This window comes from Stegostoma tigrinum, chromosome 4, assembly GCF_030684315.1.
Source record: "Stegostoma tigrinum isolate sSteTig4 chromosome 4, sSteTig4.hap1, whole genome shotgun sequence".
Lineage (NCBI taxonomy): Eukaryota > Metazoa > Chordata > Chondrichthyes > Orectolobiformes > Stegostomatidae > Stegostoma > Stegostoma tigrinum.
This window is the reverse complement of record NC_081357.1, coordinates 7,602,542-7,619,791: the sequence shown is the minus strand read 5'-3', so window position 1 is coordinate 7,619,791 and position 17,250 is coordinate 7,602,542. Positions and strand designations below refer to the sequence as shown.

Below are 17,250 nucleotides of genomic sequence, written 5' to 3'. Positions count from 1 at the left end.
AACCATCAGAAGAGAACATACTGAGATCCTATGAAATTTTTTTCACTGCCAGAGTAGTACTTGATTGGGTTTTCTGCCATTTTTAGATTTCAAAGCAATGCATAGAGTGTAATGCATCCCGGTCTAGTCCATTCCATGTAAAGAACAGGCGACTACACCTGGGACAACAAGGTGCAGAGCTAGATGAACACTGCAGGCCGAGCAGGAAAGCTGATGTTTTGGGTCTAGGCCCGAGACATCAGCTTTCCCGCTCCTCTGACGCTGCTTGGCCTGCTGTGTTCATCCAGCTCTGCACCTTGTCTCAGATTTTCCAGCATCAGCAGTTCCTACTATCTCTAACAACACTTGGGGTCCTGGCTTGTATTTATCCCATATCAATGTCATCAAAAAGATTAACTGATCTAAAGATTGTGTGTATCTTTTTCTGTACTTTGACTGCAGTAAGGAAAAGGTGGCATGGTGACTCAGTGGTTAGCACTGCTGCCTCACAGTGCCAGGGACCCAGATTCGATTCCGCCCTCAGGTGACTGTGCAAACTCCACACAGACATTCTCCCCATGTCTGTGTGGGTTTCCTCCGAGTGTTCTGTTACCACCCACAGTCGAAAGATGTGCAGGCTAAGTGGATTGGCTGTGCTAAATTGCTCATAGTGTTCAGGGATATATAGATTAAGTGGGTTTATAGGGGGATGGGTCTGGGTGGAATGCTCTGAGGATCATGTGGACTTGTTGGGCTGAAGAGTCTGTTTTCACACAGTAGGGATTCAGTGATGGTGATGATGACTGTTAATACCAGTAATTGTGAAAGGTATCGCTGCATTTCTTAAAGGCAAGTTACTGAAACTGGTTGCAAGTGGTGTTTACATTGATATTTTGTTCAAGAATTGTAGGAGGGGTTGGTGTCAGATTGGCTGTCCTGTGCACTTTTATAAAGTAACATGATTGGCAGAACTTGGCTGTTTTGGTTTGTGGGATTCTAACTTTGAGTGACAGGCCATCTGCTGCTTTCAACAGTGTGGCTGCCTTTCGGGTTGCTAACAGTTTGTGGGAGTGACTGATGTTGCCAGAAGCCTTGTACCTCCAGAAGGGGAGGTAATGTGTCTCTGCAGTCGAAAATACCTGCTTCCTGAAGGAAACTGTTTCCTTCTCCCACAACTTGCTGTAAGCTGTAGTTTTTAACCAATATGTCAGAGACCTTATTTGTAAACCAATTGCTCTGTGCCTCCTAAAAAGAAATAAAAAATTTTGAGAAGATTTGTAGCTCAGGTTGAGGTTCTGGATGTGAGTTTGCTCGCTGAGCTGGAAGGTTAGTTTTCGGACGTTTCGTCACCATTCTAGATAACATCATCAGTGAGCCTCCGACGAAGCGCTAGAAACAATAGAAAGCGGGACATAACACCAGCGCTTCGTCGGAGGCTCACTGATGTTACCTAGAATGGTGACGAAATGTCTGTAAACTAACCTTCCAGCTCAGCGAGCAAACTCACATCTGGAAATGAAAAATACCTGGAGAAGACAGATTTTTAAAAAATCTAAGTCCTGACAAACAAATGTACCATCTTGGGGAGCCTTGTGGACAGAGCCATTTAGTTGCCTTCCACTCATAACAGCAGTATGTTTTTGTCAGTGTGATTTGCACAAGTTGAGCAAGTGGACAAATGTATGGCAGGTAAAGTATAATGTGAATAGATGTGAAGTTATCCGCTTTCGTCGCAAAAACATAAGGGCAATTTATTATTGGAAGAAGAGGAGGTACAACGAGACCTGAGCATTTTGTACACCAGTACTTTTGACTTGATAAAGGTGTACAAAATGATCAGGCGTATAGATAGAGTGGACAGCCAGAGACCTTTTCCTAGGATAGAGGTAATTATTACAAGGGGGCATAGTTTTAAAGTGAGTGGAGGTAGATATAGGGGAGATGTCAATGGTAGATTCTTTACTCAGAGTGGTAGAGACGTGGAATGCATTGCCAGAGAAGGTAGTCGAGTTGGCCTCATTAGGGGCGTTTAAGCAGAAATTAGATCGGCATATGGATGATAGTATAAGGTAGGGATGGAGGTTAGATAGACCTTTTTAGGTTTAGGGTAAAAGTTCGGCACAATGTCATGGGCTGAAGTGCCTGTACTGTGCTGTATTGTTCTATGTTCTGTGTTTTGAGTTGCTGTAGGCATGCAAATCCAGCAGGCAACTGGTGTGTTGGTTTTCGCTGTGAGAGGATTCGAGTAAGGGAGCAGGGATGCTTTGCTGTAATTGTTCATTACCTTGGAGAGACCACACCTTGAGCATTGTGTGCAGATCCTGCAAACTGACTTTAGGGAGCTATGTAGAAAATTGAAAAGATATTTCAAAGATGTTTCTTCGGATTCTCGGTGTTAAGTTCAGTTTTAGGCTCCATCTGAGGAAAGATATATTCTGGCTATGGAAGGAGTGCCAGCAAGCATTGACTAGACTGATTCCTGGAATGGCAGAACTGGCATATGAAGAGTGACTGGATCAATTAAGACTATATTTACTGGAGTTCAGAAGAATTGGGGGTGAGGGGAGTTCTCGTGGAAACCTATAAAATTCTGACAAGGCTAATAAGATAATTGCAGCAATGGTGTTCCAGATTGATGGTAGGGTTGTTTTTGGGGATGGGAGTTTTAGTCCAGAATCCAGGATCACAGTTGAAGGGTATGGATGAACTGTGTAACACTGAGGAGAAATATCTTCACCCAGAAAGTGGTGACCCTGTAGAATTGGTTACCACAGAAACCAGTTGTAGCCAAACCATTGTATGATTTCAAGGAGATGGATAGAGCACTTGGCTAAAGATCAAAAGAAATGAGGGGAAAAGTGCTAACAGGCTTTTGAGTTGGATAATCAGCCAAGGAATGGCAGAGCAGGTTCAAAAGGCCAAATAATCTACTTCAGTTTCTGGTTTCTATGTTTCCCTGTCAGTCTGTCTATAGCTTTGAGTTTTAACTATTAGTTATATTTTCAGTTTGTAGATGGCATCTATTCATTTGTAATAGGTAGCAATTCATGTTAAGTACAGAATCCTGTATAATGCTTTTAGTTCACCTGGATCTAAACAGACAAGAAAATTGGGCAAGTTTTGTGTACTTTGATTAAAATTTCGAATTTTTTTGTCACGACTTCAGGAATAGCAGGTCTTGATTTCAAACGTGCTACCCCAGTGAGGTGTTCTCTCCATTATGTAGGTTTCTCAAGGTGTGATAGTGACAAGTTCGACCTAAAGAATCTGTGAATAGCTGTTCGTGATAATCTCCCCGTCCAATTTCCATGAGGGTCTGTGTTCTCGCACATCATAGACTAATGAAGACAGAAGGGGAGAGATAATGGGAACTGCAGATGCTGGAGAATCCAAGATAATAAAATGTGAGGCTGGATGAACACAGCAGGCCAAGCAGCATCTCAGGAGCACAAAAGCTGACGTTTCGGGCCTAGACCCTTCATCAGAGAGGGGGATGGCGTGAGGGTTCTGGAATAAATAGGGAGAGAGGGGGAGGCGGACTGAAGATGGAAAGAAAAGAAGATAGGTGGAAAGTGTATAGGTAGGGAGGGGATAGGTCAGTCCAGGGAAGACGGACAGGTCAAGGAGGTGGGATGAGGTTAGTAGTTAGGAGATGGGGGTGTGGCTTGGGGTGGGAGGAAGGGATGGGTGGGAGGAAGAACCGGTTAGCGAGGCAGAGACAGGTTGGACTGGTTTTGGGATGCAGTGGGTGGAGGGGAAGAGCTGGGCTGGTTGTGTGGTGCAGTGGGGGGAGGGGACGAACTGGGCTGGTTTAGGGATGTGGTGGGGGAAGGGGAGATTTTGAAGCTCGAGAAGTCCACATTGATACCATTAGGCTGCAGGGTTCCCAAGCGGAATATGAGAGAAGGGGAAGGGGAAGGGGAAGAGAGAAGACAGAGAAGGGGAACTGTTTTCGCCAAGTACTTCTGTACAATTAAAAACAAAGTGCTGGAGAGACTTTGTGGGTATGGCAGTGTCTGTGGAGCAAGATAGAGTCATCCCACTCTATCACAGTAGCCCTGCAAGTTTATTTCCCTAACCCTAACCCTAACCCTAATCCTATTCTATAGGATTAAAGGCAGGATTCTCGGCAGTGTGGAGGAACAGCGGGATCTTGGTGTTTGAGTGCATAGCTCCCTCAAGTTGCCACCCAAGTGGATAAGGTTGTTAAGAAAGCATATGGTGTTTTGGCTTTCATTAACAGGGGGATCGAGTTTAAGAGCTGCGAGGTTATGCTGCAGCTCTACAAAACCCTGGTGAGACCACACTTGGAATATTGTGTCCAGTTCTGGTCACCCTATTATAGAAAAGATGTGGAGGCTTTGGAGAGGGTGCAAAGGAGGTTTACCAGGATGCTGCCTGGACTGGAGGGCTTGTCTTACGAGGAGAGGTTGACTGAGCCCGGACTCTTCTCTCTGGAGAGGAAGAGGAAGAGAGGTGACCTGATCGAGGTGTACAAGGTAATGAGAAGCATGGATAGAGTCGATAGCCAGAGACTTTGTCCAGGGCAGGATTGACTGCCACGAGGGTTCATAGTTTTAAGGTATTAGGGGGAAGGTAAAGAGGAGACGTCAGAGGGAGGGTCTTCACCCAGAGAGTTGTGAGCGCATGGAATACTTTGCCAGTGGTAGTCGTGGAAGCGGAGTCATTAGTGACATTTTAAGCGACTGCTGGACATGCACATGGACAGCAGTGAATTGAGGCGAATGCAGGTTAGGTTATTTTATTTTTGGATTAGCATTATTCCACGGCACAACATCGTGGGCCGAAGGGCCTGTACTGTGCTGTACTTTTCCATGTTCTATGTGTCCCAAGATTTTCATTTTGATATCATTAATCATGTTTGTTTTTGAGTTCCAGATCTTATCACTTTAAATTTTAAAAGTTTCTTGTTCACATTCTCTCTGTATCACTTACCCAAAACCTTAAGGTCTGTGTGCACTGGCCTTCATACCATCAATTAATTGGGACCATGGAAGAATCAGGCCAATGATTTAGACATCCAGCACTATGTGGGAAATTCTAGGCACTCCTGGCAGCCTGGATCACCATGTGTGCAGGAGGAGCCTCTGGCTAGACCATCTTATGTGGCAGTTGCGGGCGCACTATGGGGTATTCATGAGGCCAAGAGGCTTGTAGTTAACAAGTTTCAGGATGTGATTATTCCTCAGTTTAAGGAAGTGCAGGAAAAGAGCGAATAAGTGATTGTCAGACAGAAGGGGACCAGGCAGGTATTGAGGGAATCCTCCAAGTATATTTTGTTTGCCAACATATTTTTGAGCTTAGAAAATATTGAGAATGACAGCTTCTCCATAGAGGCCAATGTGGACCAACGTTGGTAACCCAGCTGCTGTGAGGTGGGCGTTGTTGAGGAAGAAGTGTTGAATAGCAGTAGTGGAATCCATTTGAAAGTGGAGTAGACAGCATGATACTTCCCAGGTGGCGGAGTCAAGGAATGGCTGCAGGACATTCTGAAGAGGGAGGAAGACTAACTAGTGTTTGCATCCATATTGGGATTAATGGAGAGAAGCGCACATTAGATCCTACAAGCTGACTTTAGGGAGTTACGTAGGAGCTTGAAAGGCAAGACTTTTTAATGTATTTTTTTCCTCTGGATTATTCCCAGTTCCATGCAGCAGTGAGTATAGGAACAAAGAGAGAGAGCTGATGAATTTGTGACTGGAGAGATGATACACGAAGAAGAGCTTTAGTTTCCTGAGGCATTAGGCTGCTTCTGGGAGATGGGAACTTCAGAAAGATTTAGACGGTTTAGGAGAGTGGTTCAGGAAATGGCTGATGAAATTCGATGTGAGGATTTGCACTTTGGAAAAAAGAATACAGGCATGGATTATTTTCTAAATGGTGAGAAAATTCGCAAAGCAGAAGTACAAAGGGATCTGGGAGTGTTGGTCCAGGATTCTCTAAAGGTTAACTTGCAGGTAGAGTCCGTAATTAAGAAAGCGAATGTAATGTTGTCGTTTATCTCAAGGGTTGGAATGTAAAAGCAGTGATGTGCTTCTGAGGCTTTATAAAGCTCTAGTTCGGCCCCATTTAGAACACTGTGTCCAATTTAGGGCCCCACACCTCAGGAAGGACATACTAGCCCTGGAGCGTGTCCAGCGGAGATTCACACGGATGATCCCTGGAATGGTAGGTTTAACGTATGATGAACGGCTAAGGATCCTGGGATTGTACTCATTAGAGTTTAGAAGGTTGAGGGGAGATCTAATAGAACCTTACAAGATAATGTATGGTTTAGAAGGGGTGGACGCGAGGAAGTTGTTTCCGTTAGGCGGAGAGACTAGGACCCGTGGGCACAGCCTTAAAATTAGAGGGGGTAAATTTAAAACTGAAATGAGATGACATTTCTTCAGCCAGAGAGTGGTGGGCTTGTGGAATTCATTGCTGCGGAGTGCAGTGGAGGCAGGGACGTTGGATGCCTTCAAGGCAGATATCGACAAATTCTTGATCTCAGAAGGAATCAAGGGCTGTGGGGAGAGTGCAGGGAAGTGGAGTTGAAATGCCCATCAGCCATGATTTAAATGGCGAAGTGGACTGGGCCGAATGGCCTTACTTCCACACCTATGTCTTATGGTGTTATGGTCTTAAGTTGGACAATTTACATCTGAAGTGTAATAGGATCAACATTATGGAGAAGTTTAATTGGATTTAAAACATGGACAATAGGAGCAGGAGGAGGCCATTTGGACCTTCAAGCTTGCTTCACCATTCATTTAGGATCATGGCTGACTAACCAACTGAATAGCGTGCTGTCACTTTCCCTCATTTCCTTTGACTCCTTTAATCCCAGGTGTCATATCCAAGTCCTTGAAATCATACAATGTTTTTGCCTCAACCACTCTCTGTAGTATAGCCTCCCTACTTTCTGGTGAAGTCTCATCTCAGTCCTAAGTAGTTTACCCTGTAGCCTCAGACTGTACCCTAGTACTGGGCTCTCCTGCCATTGGAAGCATCCTTCCTGCATCTACCCTGTCTAGTCCTGTTGGAATGTTGTGGGTGTCCATGAGAGCCACCACCATTCTACTTAACTCTAGCAAATATAACGCTCACAGATTCACCTCTCCTTGTATGTTTGTCCCGCCATCTGAGGAATTAAGCTGGTAAATCTTCAATGAGCTCTCTCTATAGCCATATTATAGGAGGGATGTGATTGCATGAAAAGGGTTGCAGATGAGATTTGGCAGGATGCTGCTGAACTATGTGCTCAGAAGGAACTTTGTCCATGAGTTGAGAGGCAGACAGATTAAGAGAAGAGTTGAGAAATCTTTTACGTTCAGAGGATGGCGAATGTCCAGAGCTTACTGTCAGAGCCAGAAACTGAAGTAACATTTAAGAGGTGGTTAAGTAATTGCATGCATTGCCACATCAAAAAAGTGGTAAATGGCCTTGTGGAGCCAGATCTTGATTCACCAGCACAGCCATTATGGGTTCAACGACTTCATTCTGTGTTGTAAATGTTGGTGTCTATTTACATCTTCAAGAGAGGCCCCTCATTTTCTCCCAAGTGAGCTATGGCACTGCTGGATGCAGTACTCGAGTTGTGGCCATGTCATTGCTTTATTAAGCTTCAGCGTAATTTCCCTGCTTTTGTACTCGACACTTCTCTTTTTAAGAACCCAAGATTCCATGTTTGCTAACTCTTCTTTCAATATATCTACTTGGACCGCAATGACCTGCTGTTCCACTTTTAGAACTGCTCATTAAGTATGACTGTACCTCTCTTCAGCCACTTGTGACACCTGCAGTGGTAACTTTCAAATTTTCTTTACTACAGTTCATATGTTCTCTCAGTCCCACGGTAAATCCCAAGGACTGTGAAGTCAGTTACAGTACCTGAACTCTTCTATCCCTGAAAGCAGTTAGTAGATATCTCAAATCTAGTCCACATGATTTAATTCTGCATAACATAGACATGTCCCACCAAGCCTCTGGAGTGAGTGTGCAATACTAACTTGCAGAGTTAATTGCAGTGCCATGTTTACTTTTCCCATACCATCCTGGGGAAATGTATCCATGTCTAATCCTAAACTATTTCTATCTGGCATCATCTGAAGTGTTACACATTGATCTACCCAGATTTTGCAACTCTCATTACATTACATTTTACAGAGAAGCTTAAGTTCACACCACCTCCGCAGTCACAGCAGTGTATGGAATTGAATAAGGATATGACGATCCAGTGTTCTGCCACTGGCCGTGAGAAACCAGTCATCAAATGGAGCAAAGGCGGTGAGAGTTATTATTTCTTCAACTTTGACCTCTCTTGTATGTTTATTAGTTTTTCAAGCTGCACGTCGATTTATTCCAGTAAAATCTTGACCATGTTTCTGGTCTTTTCAATGCTTTGTTTGTCACTGTTATTAAATAATGTGACTAGTACATAGAGTGCCTATGAAAGATCATTATCTTCGGGATGTGAGTTTGCTTGCGGAGCTGGAAGGTTAGTTTTCAGACATTTTGTCACCATTCTAGGTAACATCATCAGCGAGCCTCCGAAGCACTGGTGTTATGTCCTGCTTTCTATTTATTTATAAATATAATAAATAGAAAGCGGGACATAACACCAGTGCTTCGTCGGAGGCTCACTGATGATGTTACCGAGAATGGTGACGAAACGTCTGAAAACTAACCTTCCAGCTCAGCGAGCAAACTCACATCCAGAGTAACAAAGCTTTTGGGATCCAAGGGAAAGTCTAAGTGAATACAAATGTAGCTCAGCAGAACGATAAAATGGTTATAAGGGTCTAGGCCCAAAACGTCAGCTTTTGTGCTCCTGAGATGCTGCTTGGCCTGCTGTGTTTATCCAGCTTCACACTTCGTAATCTTGGATTCTCCAGCAGCTGCAGTTCCCATTATCTCTGATAAAATGGTTATAGATGGCAGGAGGGCTGGTACCATAGAGCAAAGGAAATCACACTAAGTTGTGGCAGGCCTGAGAAACATGGAGGGGCTACTGAACCTTGGAGTGCATATCTCTCCACATCTATGACAGTACAATGATTGGTTGATGAAGTGTTTAGGAAGTCATACAGGATTCTTTCTGTTGATCAATTACAAAATGTGAAATTAAAGGTGTTTATTAGAATTGTATGTTAAAGCTAGTGAGACCTGCAGTTTTTTGTCAACCTATTACATGAAGAATGTGATTGTACTAGAGTGTGCATATGTGGGTCCCTCATAACATAGGTTTCACTTTTGAAGTTACATTTCCTTTGCGATTCCAGCTTCTATTCAACAAATAATTAAATTCTTAGTTAAACCTGCTGCCTTAGCAGCAAGAGAAAAAGACAACTGTAATACTGATGATGCAATCACCTAGGCCATTAGTACTCTTTGCTGAATTTGTTTTGTTGCTTTGGATTTTTCTGGTGAATTATCTTTTTATGTGATAAACTTTCTTTTTCAATTAAGTTTTTCTGATGGTCTAGTTTAATTTCAGTACCTGTTTCATTTGGCTGCATAATAGCTTAAGTCATTGATCAATCTGATGTATCTGTCTATATAGATGGAAGTCATATATCCCCTCATGTTAGGCAAGAAGCCGGATTGTTGCATTTTACCCAAGTGACCAAAAGCGATGCTGGACACTACACTTGTATTGCATCAAATAGTCAAGGGGAAATCAAGGCACCGGTGCGTCTTACTGTTGCAGGTAAGACGGTTTCTGCCAGAATTTCAACCATTTGCTAATTTTAATCAAGGAATTTAACAATAGGTCTCACCAGTTTTAGTGAAGTTTAAACCCCAGTGCAATCCCTTTATTGTAATCTTCATCTCTAAATCAGTCCTTGAAGAACCACACCATTTTTCATCGTGATTTGTCAAATTTAAATGCATTGACATATGTAAAACCTTTGTTCAAAATTTGGGAATAACTGAAAAGTTGCACAGAGATAAAACTAAGGAAATAACCCTTTTGCTTTAATTAACAAGAGACAAAGGTGGCATATTGTCTGATTTTTGTTGTGGTCCAGTCTTCAACCTGCTACCTCTCATAGTACGAACTAAAAATTGTGTTTAGACAATCTTGACCTCAATCTTTGATCCTCCAGGAGGGCATGTGGTCTGATACTAAAATCCACGAGTATTGGGACAGAGTGGAATGAAGTCTTACTCTAATTTCTGTTGCATTCTTGTCTTTGATGTAAGCTGACCAATCATTCACAAGCGTTTAGTGAAATAATGACTTAGGTTGTTTATTTGAAGATATGACTCTGAGGCTGAGAATACATGCCTGACTTTGGCTTCTGCTGCTTGTGGACTGACCACTGTCATTGGAAAAATATCATGTCCTAAGTTAAATGTTTAGTGATTAGTAGCAGTTTGATATGCTCCCTTACATCTATCTCATACCTCAGTAGTTCTAACAGACTTGGGAGTACTTGTAGCTGGCAGAAGGCACAAAGGGAAAAAAAAGAATAATTCATTTCATCTGAAAATTCTAAATAGGTGAAGAATTTTTCTCTCAGGGAATATTGCTGTTATGCATTTTTAAAAAAAATCTATCCCTTCCCCCTAGTTTTGCCAAAGTTTAAGATGGAGCCTGAGAACACCACTGTATACCAGGGATATATTGCAGTGTTAAACTGTCAAGCTACTGGGGAGCCACAACCTAATATTCATTGGAAAGTAAAGGAGAAGATCCTCGAATCCAGCAAGGGCACACAGAGGTATAACATGACTATTTTTTTGAACTACTGGCAGACAATATTAACATGAAACAAAATGAAGCATCTTTGTCTTAAATGGCAGCCCCTTTCTTTCTCTTAGGTTATATTTTTCTATGGCCGTGCCCTTTGGACATGGATTCTCCCACAAGCAAAAACAACCTTTTCACAGCTTTCTTGTCATGTCCCCTAACAATCTTATATGCTTCAATAAGGTCATCTCTGCTCCCTCTAAACTTCAATGAGTACACGTCCAAGAAAATTGACCCCTCTTTCCAAGAAAGTCCCTCTATACGTGGGATCAACCTAGTGAATCTTCTCTGAATTGTGTGAAATGTCCAATAATTCCTTTTTTTCAATTAGTTACAGGGACCAAAATGGTTCACGGTATTCTAGGTGTGGTCTGACTAGTGCCATGAGAATGTTTGCAAAATCTCTCTATTTTTATATTCCATTCCCTTTGAAATAAAGATCAACATTCCATTTGCCTTCCCTCTTATCTAGCAACCAAGTTCAGAAGGTGTTTGTGTTTCACGCATGAGGATCTGAAAATGCATCTTTCTGTGCTGCATCTTCTTGTAGTCCTTTTCCATTAAAATATTCAGGTTCTCTATTCTTTCTGATTCCTCTCATACTCCCTCATTAGCTCTTTGGCCACTTTACTTCCCTGGCATATCTTCTGTAGTGATAGTTAATTGTATTTATTCCATCCCTACCTTTGTACCCCTTTAATTTAGTCTTTTTGGAATGCTATTAGTATCTTCAATCATAATGACTAATGTATTTATTCGACTCCTGTTCTAGTTCCTGCTTCAACGTTATTGTTTCCCCAGTATTGCTATCCAAGGGGCATATTTTCACTTTGACTTCTCCCTTCCTTTTCACATATTTAAACTCTTGCTTATGTAACAACATAACTTGCTAGTTTACCTTCATAGTTTATTTTGTGCCTTTTTTAGTAATCTTTTGTTGGCTTTTGAAACTTTCCTAATCCTCTGGTTTGCCACCAATCTTTGCCATGTTCCTTTGTATTAATTTGAAAGTAAAATCAATGTTTAACTTCCTTGGTTAACCATGGTTGGTTTATCCCCTTCCCACAAATCACCTTCCTCCCTGAGATATGTCTTTGCTGTGAATCATGAACTATTTTCTTAAATGTCTGTTTATGACCATCAACTGTCTTACCTGCTTAACTGCTTTCCCTGTCCACTCCAGTCAACTCTGCCCTCACTTTGCCAAACTTAACTAAATAAGGGTATTTACACTGTCGTTTCCAATCCAAGTTTGGTAATCTCTCTCAAACTGAATGCTAAATTCTGCCAAGTTTAGTCACTGTTTCCTTGGGTTTTTTAAAATTCAGATCATTTAAACCTGTCTCATTACACACTATCAAATCAAAAGTAGTCTGATTAGATCCACGACATATTGTCCCGGGAGACTGTTCCAAATGCAGTCTGAATTCTTCCTCATAGCTAACTCTGCCAGTTCAATTTTAAAAATATACATGAAGATTAAAGTCACATTAATCGTTCAACTGAGCAGGCTTGACCTTTCTTCCTTCTGGTTTGCTTCTGAAAATTTTACCATAGGATACAGAAAGTGGCAAATGGATCCTTGATAATCTACGATGTCAGTGCAGAGGATAGTGGGAAATACACCTGCATTGCTGGCAACAATTGCAGCATCCAGCACAGAGATGCTTTCCTCTATGTTGTTGGTGAGTAATGGTTACTGTTTTACACAGTGTCCTCATCACTTTGTGCTTTCACATTGATCTGAAACTTGCAAAAACACTCCCAAATTGTCTTTGCCTCTGCAGACAAGCCAGCCATTCTTGATGGAAGTGAAAACCAGCACACTCCATACAAAATGATCCAGACTATTGGACTGTCTGTTGGAGCTGCAGTAGCCTACATTATTATTGTGTTAGGACTCATGTTCTTTTGCAAAAAAAGAAGAAAAGCGAAGAGATTGCATAAAGGTCCAGAGGGAGAAGAACCGGAAATGGAGGTTCTGAATGGTGAGGTTCTGAATGTGAAGATTCATGTGTAAATGAGTACATTCCGACTGGAGGACTGGGTTATTTTTTGAAGATGTCATCTTGAAGTGTGGTAATGAAGTTCTGATACCAAGAGTCATGTTCTTTTTTTTTGTCTTTGCCCTTCCCATTTTCTCACTTCCATTTTTTTAAAAAGTAAGACTAGATTTGGCAAATGTCAGGGTCAGTAGAGAAGAAAGCATAATTTTAAAAAAAACTGAATAGGAAATAAGAGGAGAAAAGTTTTTGTGTATGGGAAACAAAATATTTTGTCATTGATCATGCCTTAATTTGAGGATGATCATAGAATTCCTACAGGCTTGAAGCAGACCGTTTAGCCCATCAAAATACCACTACCCCGCCAAAGAACATCCCACCCAGACCCAATACCTATCTTGATGCTCCCAGGAGGAGATGGAACAGCTCATCCACTTCACCAACACCTTCCACCCCAACTTTAGGTTCACCTGGACCATGTCCAACACATCCCTTACCTTCCTGGACCTTTGTCTCCATCTCAGGCAACCACCTACAAACTGATGTCCATTTCAAGCCCACCCACTCCCACAGCTACCTGGAATACACCTCCTCCCACCCACCTTCCTGCAAAAAATTCCATCCCCTATTCCCAATTCCTTCGCCTCTGCCGCATCTGCTCCCAGGATGAGGCATTCCACTCCTACACATCCCAGATGCCCTCGTTCTTCAAGGGCCGCCACTACCACACTCCACCCCCAGTGGTTGAGGACACCCTCAACTGTGTCTCCTGCATTTCCTGCACCTCATCCCTCGCACTCCGCCCCCGCAATAACCGCTAAAGGAGCATCCCACTAGTCCTCACATACCACCCCACCAACCTCTGCATACAACGCATTGTCCTCCAACACTTCCGCCATCGACAATCCGACCCCACCACTAAAGACGTTTTTCCCAACCCACCCTTGTCTGCCTTCCGGAGATGCGAGTCTCTCCGCGACTCCCTTGTCCACTCCACACTCCCCTCCAACCCCACCACACCGGGCACTTTCCCCTGCAACCGCAGGAAGTGCTACACCTGCCCCTACACCACCTCTCTCACCCGCATCCCAGGCCCCAAGATGACTTTCCACATTTCTCCCCCTCGCATTCCTTAGACAACATGTCCATCCTGGGCCTCCTGCAGTGCCATAATGATGCCACCCGTAGGTTGCAGGAACAGCAACTCATACATTCCGCTTGGGAACCCTGCAGCCCAATGGTATCAATGTGAATTTCACCAGCTTCAAAATCTCACCCCCCCCCCCCCCCCCACCGCCCACCCCCCCACCACATCCCAAAACGAGCCCAGCTCGTCCCCGCCTCCCTAACCTGTTCTTCCTCTCGCCTATCCCCTCCTCCCACCTCAAGCTGCACCTCCATTTCCTACCTACCAACCTCATCCTGCCCCCCTTTACTTGTCTGTCCTCCCCGGACTGACCTATCCCCTCCCTACCTCCCCACCTCCACTCTCCTCTCCACCTATCTTCTCCTGTATCCATCTTCAGTCCACCTCCCCCTCTCTCCCTATTTATTCCAGAACCCTCTCCCCATCCCCCTCTCTGATGAAGGGTCTCGACCCGAAATGTCACCTTTTGTGCTCCTAAGATCCTGCTTGGCCTGCTGTGTTCATCCAGCTCCACACTTTGTTATCTCTGGATTCTCCACCATCTGCAGTTCCCATTATCCCTGATCACCTATCCTATTGCTGTAACCTTGCATTATTAGCATGGCTAATCGACATAGCCTGCACATCTTGGACTGTGGGAGGGAATCGGAGCACCCAGAGGAAACCCTCACAGACATGGGGAGAATGTCTGTGTGGATTTTGCACAGTCACCAGAGGGTGGAATTGAACCTGGGTCCCTGGTGCTGTGAGGCAGCAGTGCTAACCACTGAGCCACCGTGGTGCCCCACTGAGCCATCGTGCCTCTCCTACAACTTTTCTAAACTTGCTTATGGCATTTTAAAGATCCAAGTGTCTGAAAAAGCCCCCTGACTCTTAGACATCTACACTATTTCAGTTCATGACATCTAGAAAGCATCCTGCTCTGTCTTTTTTCAGATCAAAATAATTAACGTAACACTTGTTGACATGAAAATGCATCTGCCACAGTTTTGCCCCATTTACCCAGTCTATCAATTTATCTTTGCATCTACACCATTGTCACCTAACTTTGTGTTATCTGCAAATTTGGAAAAATGATTTTTTTATGCTATTATCCCAGTCATTAATAAATAATGTGAATAATTGATGCCCTAACACAGATCCTTTATGGGACACCACTAGAACATAGTACAGTACAGCACAGCACAGCACAGTACAGGCCCTTTGGCCCATGATGTTGGGCTGACCTATTATCCTACTAAGGTCAATCTACACTGCATACCCTACGTTTTACTATCCTCCCTGTGCCTACCCAAGAGTCGTTTAAAAGTCTGTGAAGTCTCTGAAGTATCTGACTGCGCTACCACTGCCGGCAGCGCATTCTGCATGCCCACCACTCTGTGAAGAACCTACTTCTGACATCTCCCCTATACCTTCTTCCAGTTGCCTTAAAATTATACCCCCTTGTAGTAATCATTTTCGTCCTGCGGAAAAAGTCCCTGATTATCTACTCTGTCTATGCCTGTCTTGTAAATCTTGTAAACCTCTATCAAGTCACCTCTCCTCCTCCTCCTACGCTCCAATGAGAAAAGCCCTAGCTTCCTCAACCTTTCCTCATAAGACCTGCCCTCCAGTCCAGGCAGCATCCTGGTAAATCTCCTCTACACCCTCTCTAAAGTTTCCATATTTTTCCTGTAATGAGGTGACCACAACTGAACACACCAGTCACTACCTGCCAATTTGAGTATTTACCTACTATCCCGTCTTTGTAACCTGCCACTTGAGCAATTTCCCAGCCATGTGTGTAATTTGTCCTCAATTCAGTGGCCTAATGCCTTAGTTATCAGTCTCTTATGTGGGACTTTATCACATGTCTTTTGGAAGTCCATATAAACAATATGTATAGACATTTTCTCCCATTCTCTACCTTATGCACCACTTCAAAAATTCAGCAAGGTTTGACACGCACAACTTCTCTGTCAAGAATCCATGTTTACTTCCCCTGATTAACTGAAAATTTTCAAGATGTACAATTACCCTATCTTTGATTGTAGACTAATATCAGAATTGGGGATGTTTGCTGAATCTTGATGTTCGGCATCATTTCAAACTTTTAAAATTTATTTGTGGGATGTAGTTGTCCCTGGCAGGCCCACATTTATTGCCTGTCCCTAGTTGCCCCAAGAAGGTTGTGGTGAGCTGACTTCTTGAACTGTTGTAGCCCACCTGCTGTGGGTTGACCCATAGTGCCTTTAGACAGAGAATTTCAGGATTTGAGCTCAGTCTCACTGATGAAATGGTGATATATTTCCATATCAGGATAGTGTGTGGCTTGAAGAGGAACTTTAAGGTGGTGGTGCTTCCATGTATCTGCTGTCCATGTCTTTCTAGATGGAAGTGTATGGGGATTTGGAAGGTATTGTCTAAGGATCTTTGGTGAATTTCTGCAGTGTGTCTTGTAGATTGTACACACTTGCTATTGAGCATTGGTGGTAGAGGGAGTAGATGTTTGTGGATGTACTGCTAATCAGGCAGGTTGCTTTATCTTGATTGGTGTCTAGCTTCTTGAAATGTGTTGGAGCAGCACCCATCCAGGCAAGTGGGGAGTATTCCATCACACTCCTGACTTATGCCTAGTAGATGATGGACAGGCTTTGAGAAGTCAGGAGGTGAGTTACTCAGTGCTGTTGTTGTAGTCACTGTGTTTGTGGCAAGTCCAGTTAAGTTTCTGGTCAGTGGTAATCCCCAGGATGTTGATAGTAGGGTATTCAGTGATGGTAACACCATTGAATGTCCAGGAGGAGCAGTTAGATTGTCTCTTATTGGTAATGGTCATAGCCTGGCATTTGTGTGGCGCAACTGTTACTTGACTCCTCAGATACTGAACCTTGTCCAAATTCAGTAAGACATGGACAATATCAAGATTTGGGGTGAAAAGAGGCAAGTAACATTTGTTCCGCACAAGTACCAGGCAACAGTTATCTCCTACAAGAGAGAGTCTGTGCATCGACCCTTGAAATTCAGTGGTGTTATCATCACTGAATCCTACACTGCTCGACACCCTGGGATGTTGCACCGATCAACCATGTGTGTACTGTGGCTACAAGAATAGGCCAGAAGCAAAAAAGTCCTGTTTCAAATAACTCGCCTCCTTACTCCCCCAGGCCTCTCTTCCATCTACATGACACAAGTCATCAGTGTGATAGAATACTTCCTGTTTGCCTGGATGAATGCAGCTCCAACATCATCCAAGAAACTTAACACCATCCAGCACAAAGCTGCATGATTGACAGCACATCCCCAAATATTTGCTGCCTCCACCATCGGTGCTCAGTAGTAGCATTGAGTCATATCTGCAAGGTGCACTGCATAAATTCACCAAG

At 43.4% G+C, this 17,250-nt stretch overlaps 1 protein-coding gene across 2 annotated transcripts in view; it reads left to right on the top strand.

The window, feature by feature from the left end:
- The window catches only part of LOC125452813 (inactive tyrosine-protein kinase 7-like), a 212,741-nt gene that overhangs the window by 140,023 nt on the left and 55,468 nt on the right, over window positions 1–17,250 (top strand). For both annotated transcript variants that reach the window (XM_048531693.2, XM_048531694.2), the window contains exons 10-14: window positions 8,149–8,268; window positions 9,545–9,691; window positions 10,559–10,709; window positions 12,296–12,423; window positions 12,526–12,726. In XM_048531693.2, coding sequence (XP_048387650.1) covers window positions 8,149–8,268; window positions 9,545–9,691; window positions 10,559–10,709; window positions 12,296–12,423; window positions 12,526–12,726 — 747 coding nt within the window. The remainder of the gene's footprint in view (window positions 1–8,148; window positions 8,269–9,544; window positions 9,692–10,558; window positions 10,710–12,295; window positions 12,424–12,525; window positions 12,727–17,250) is intronic.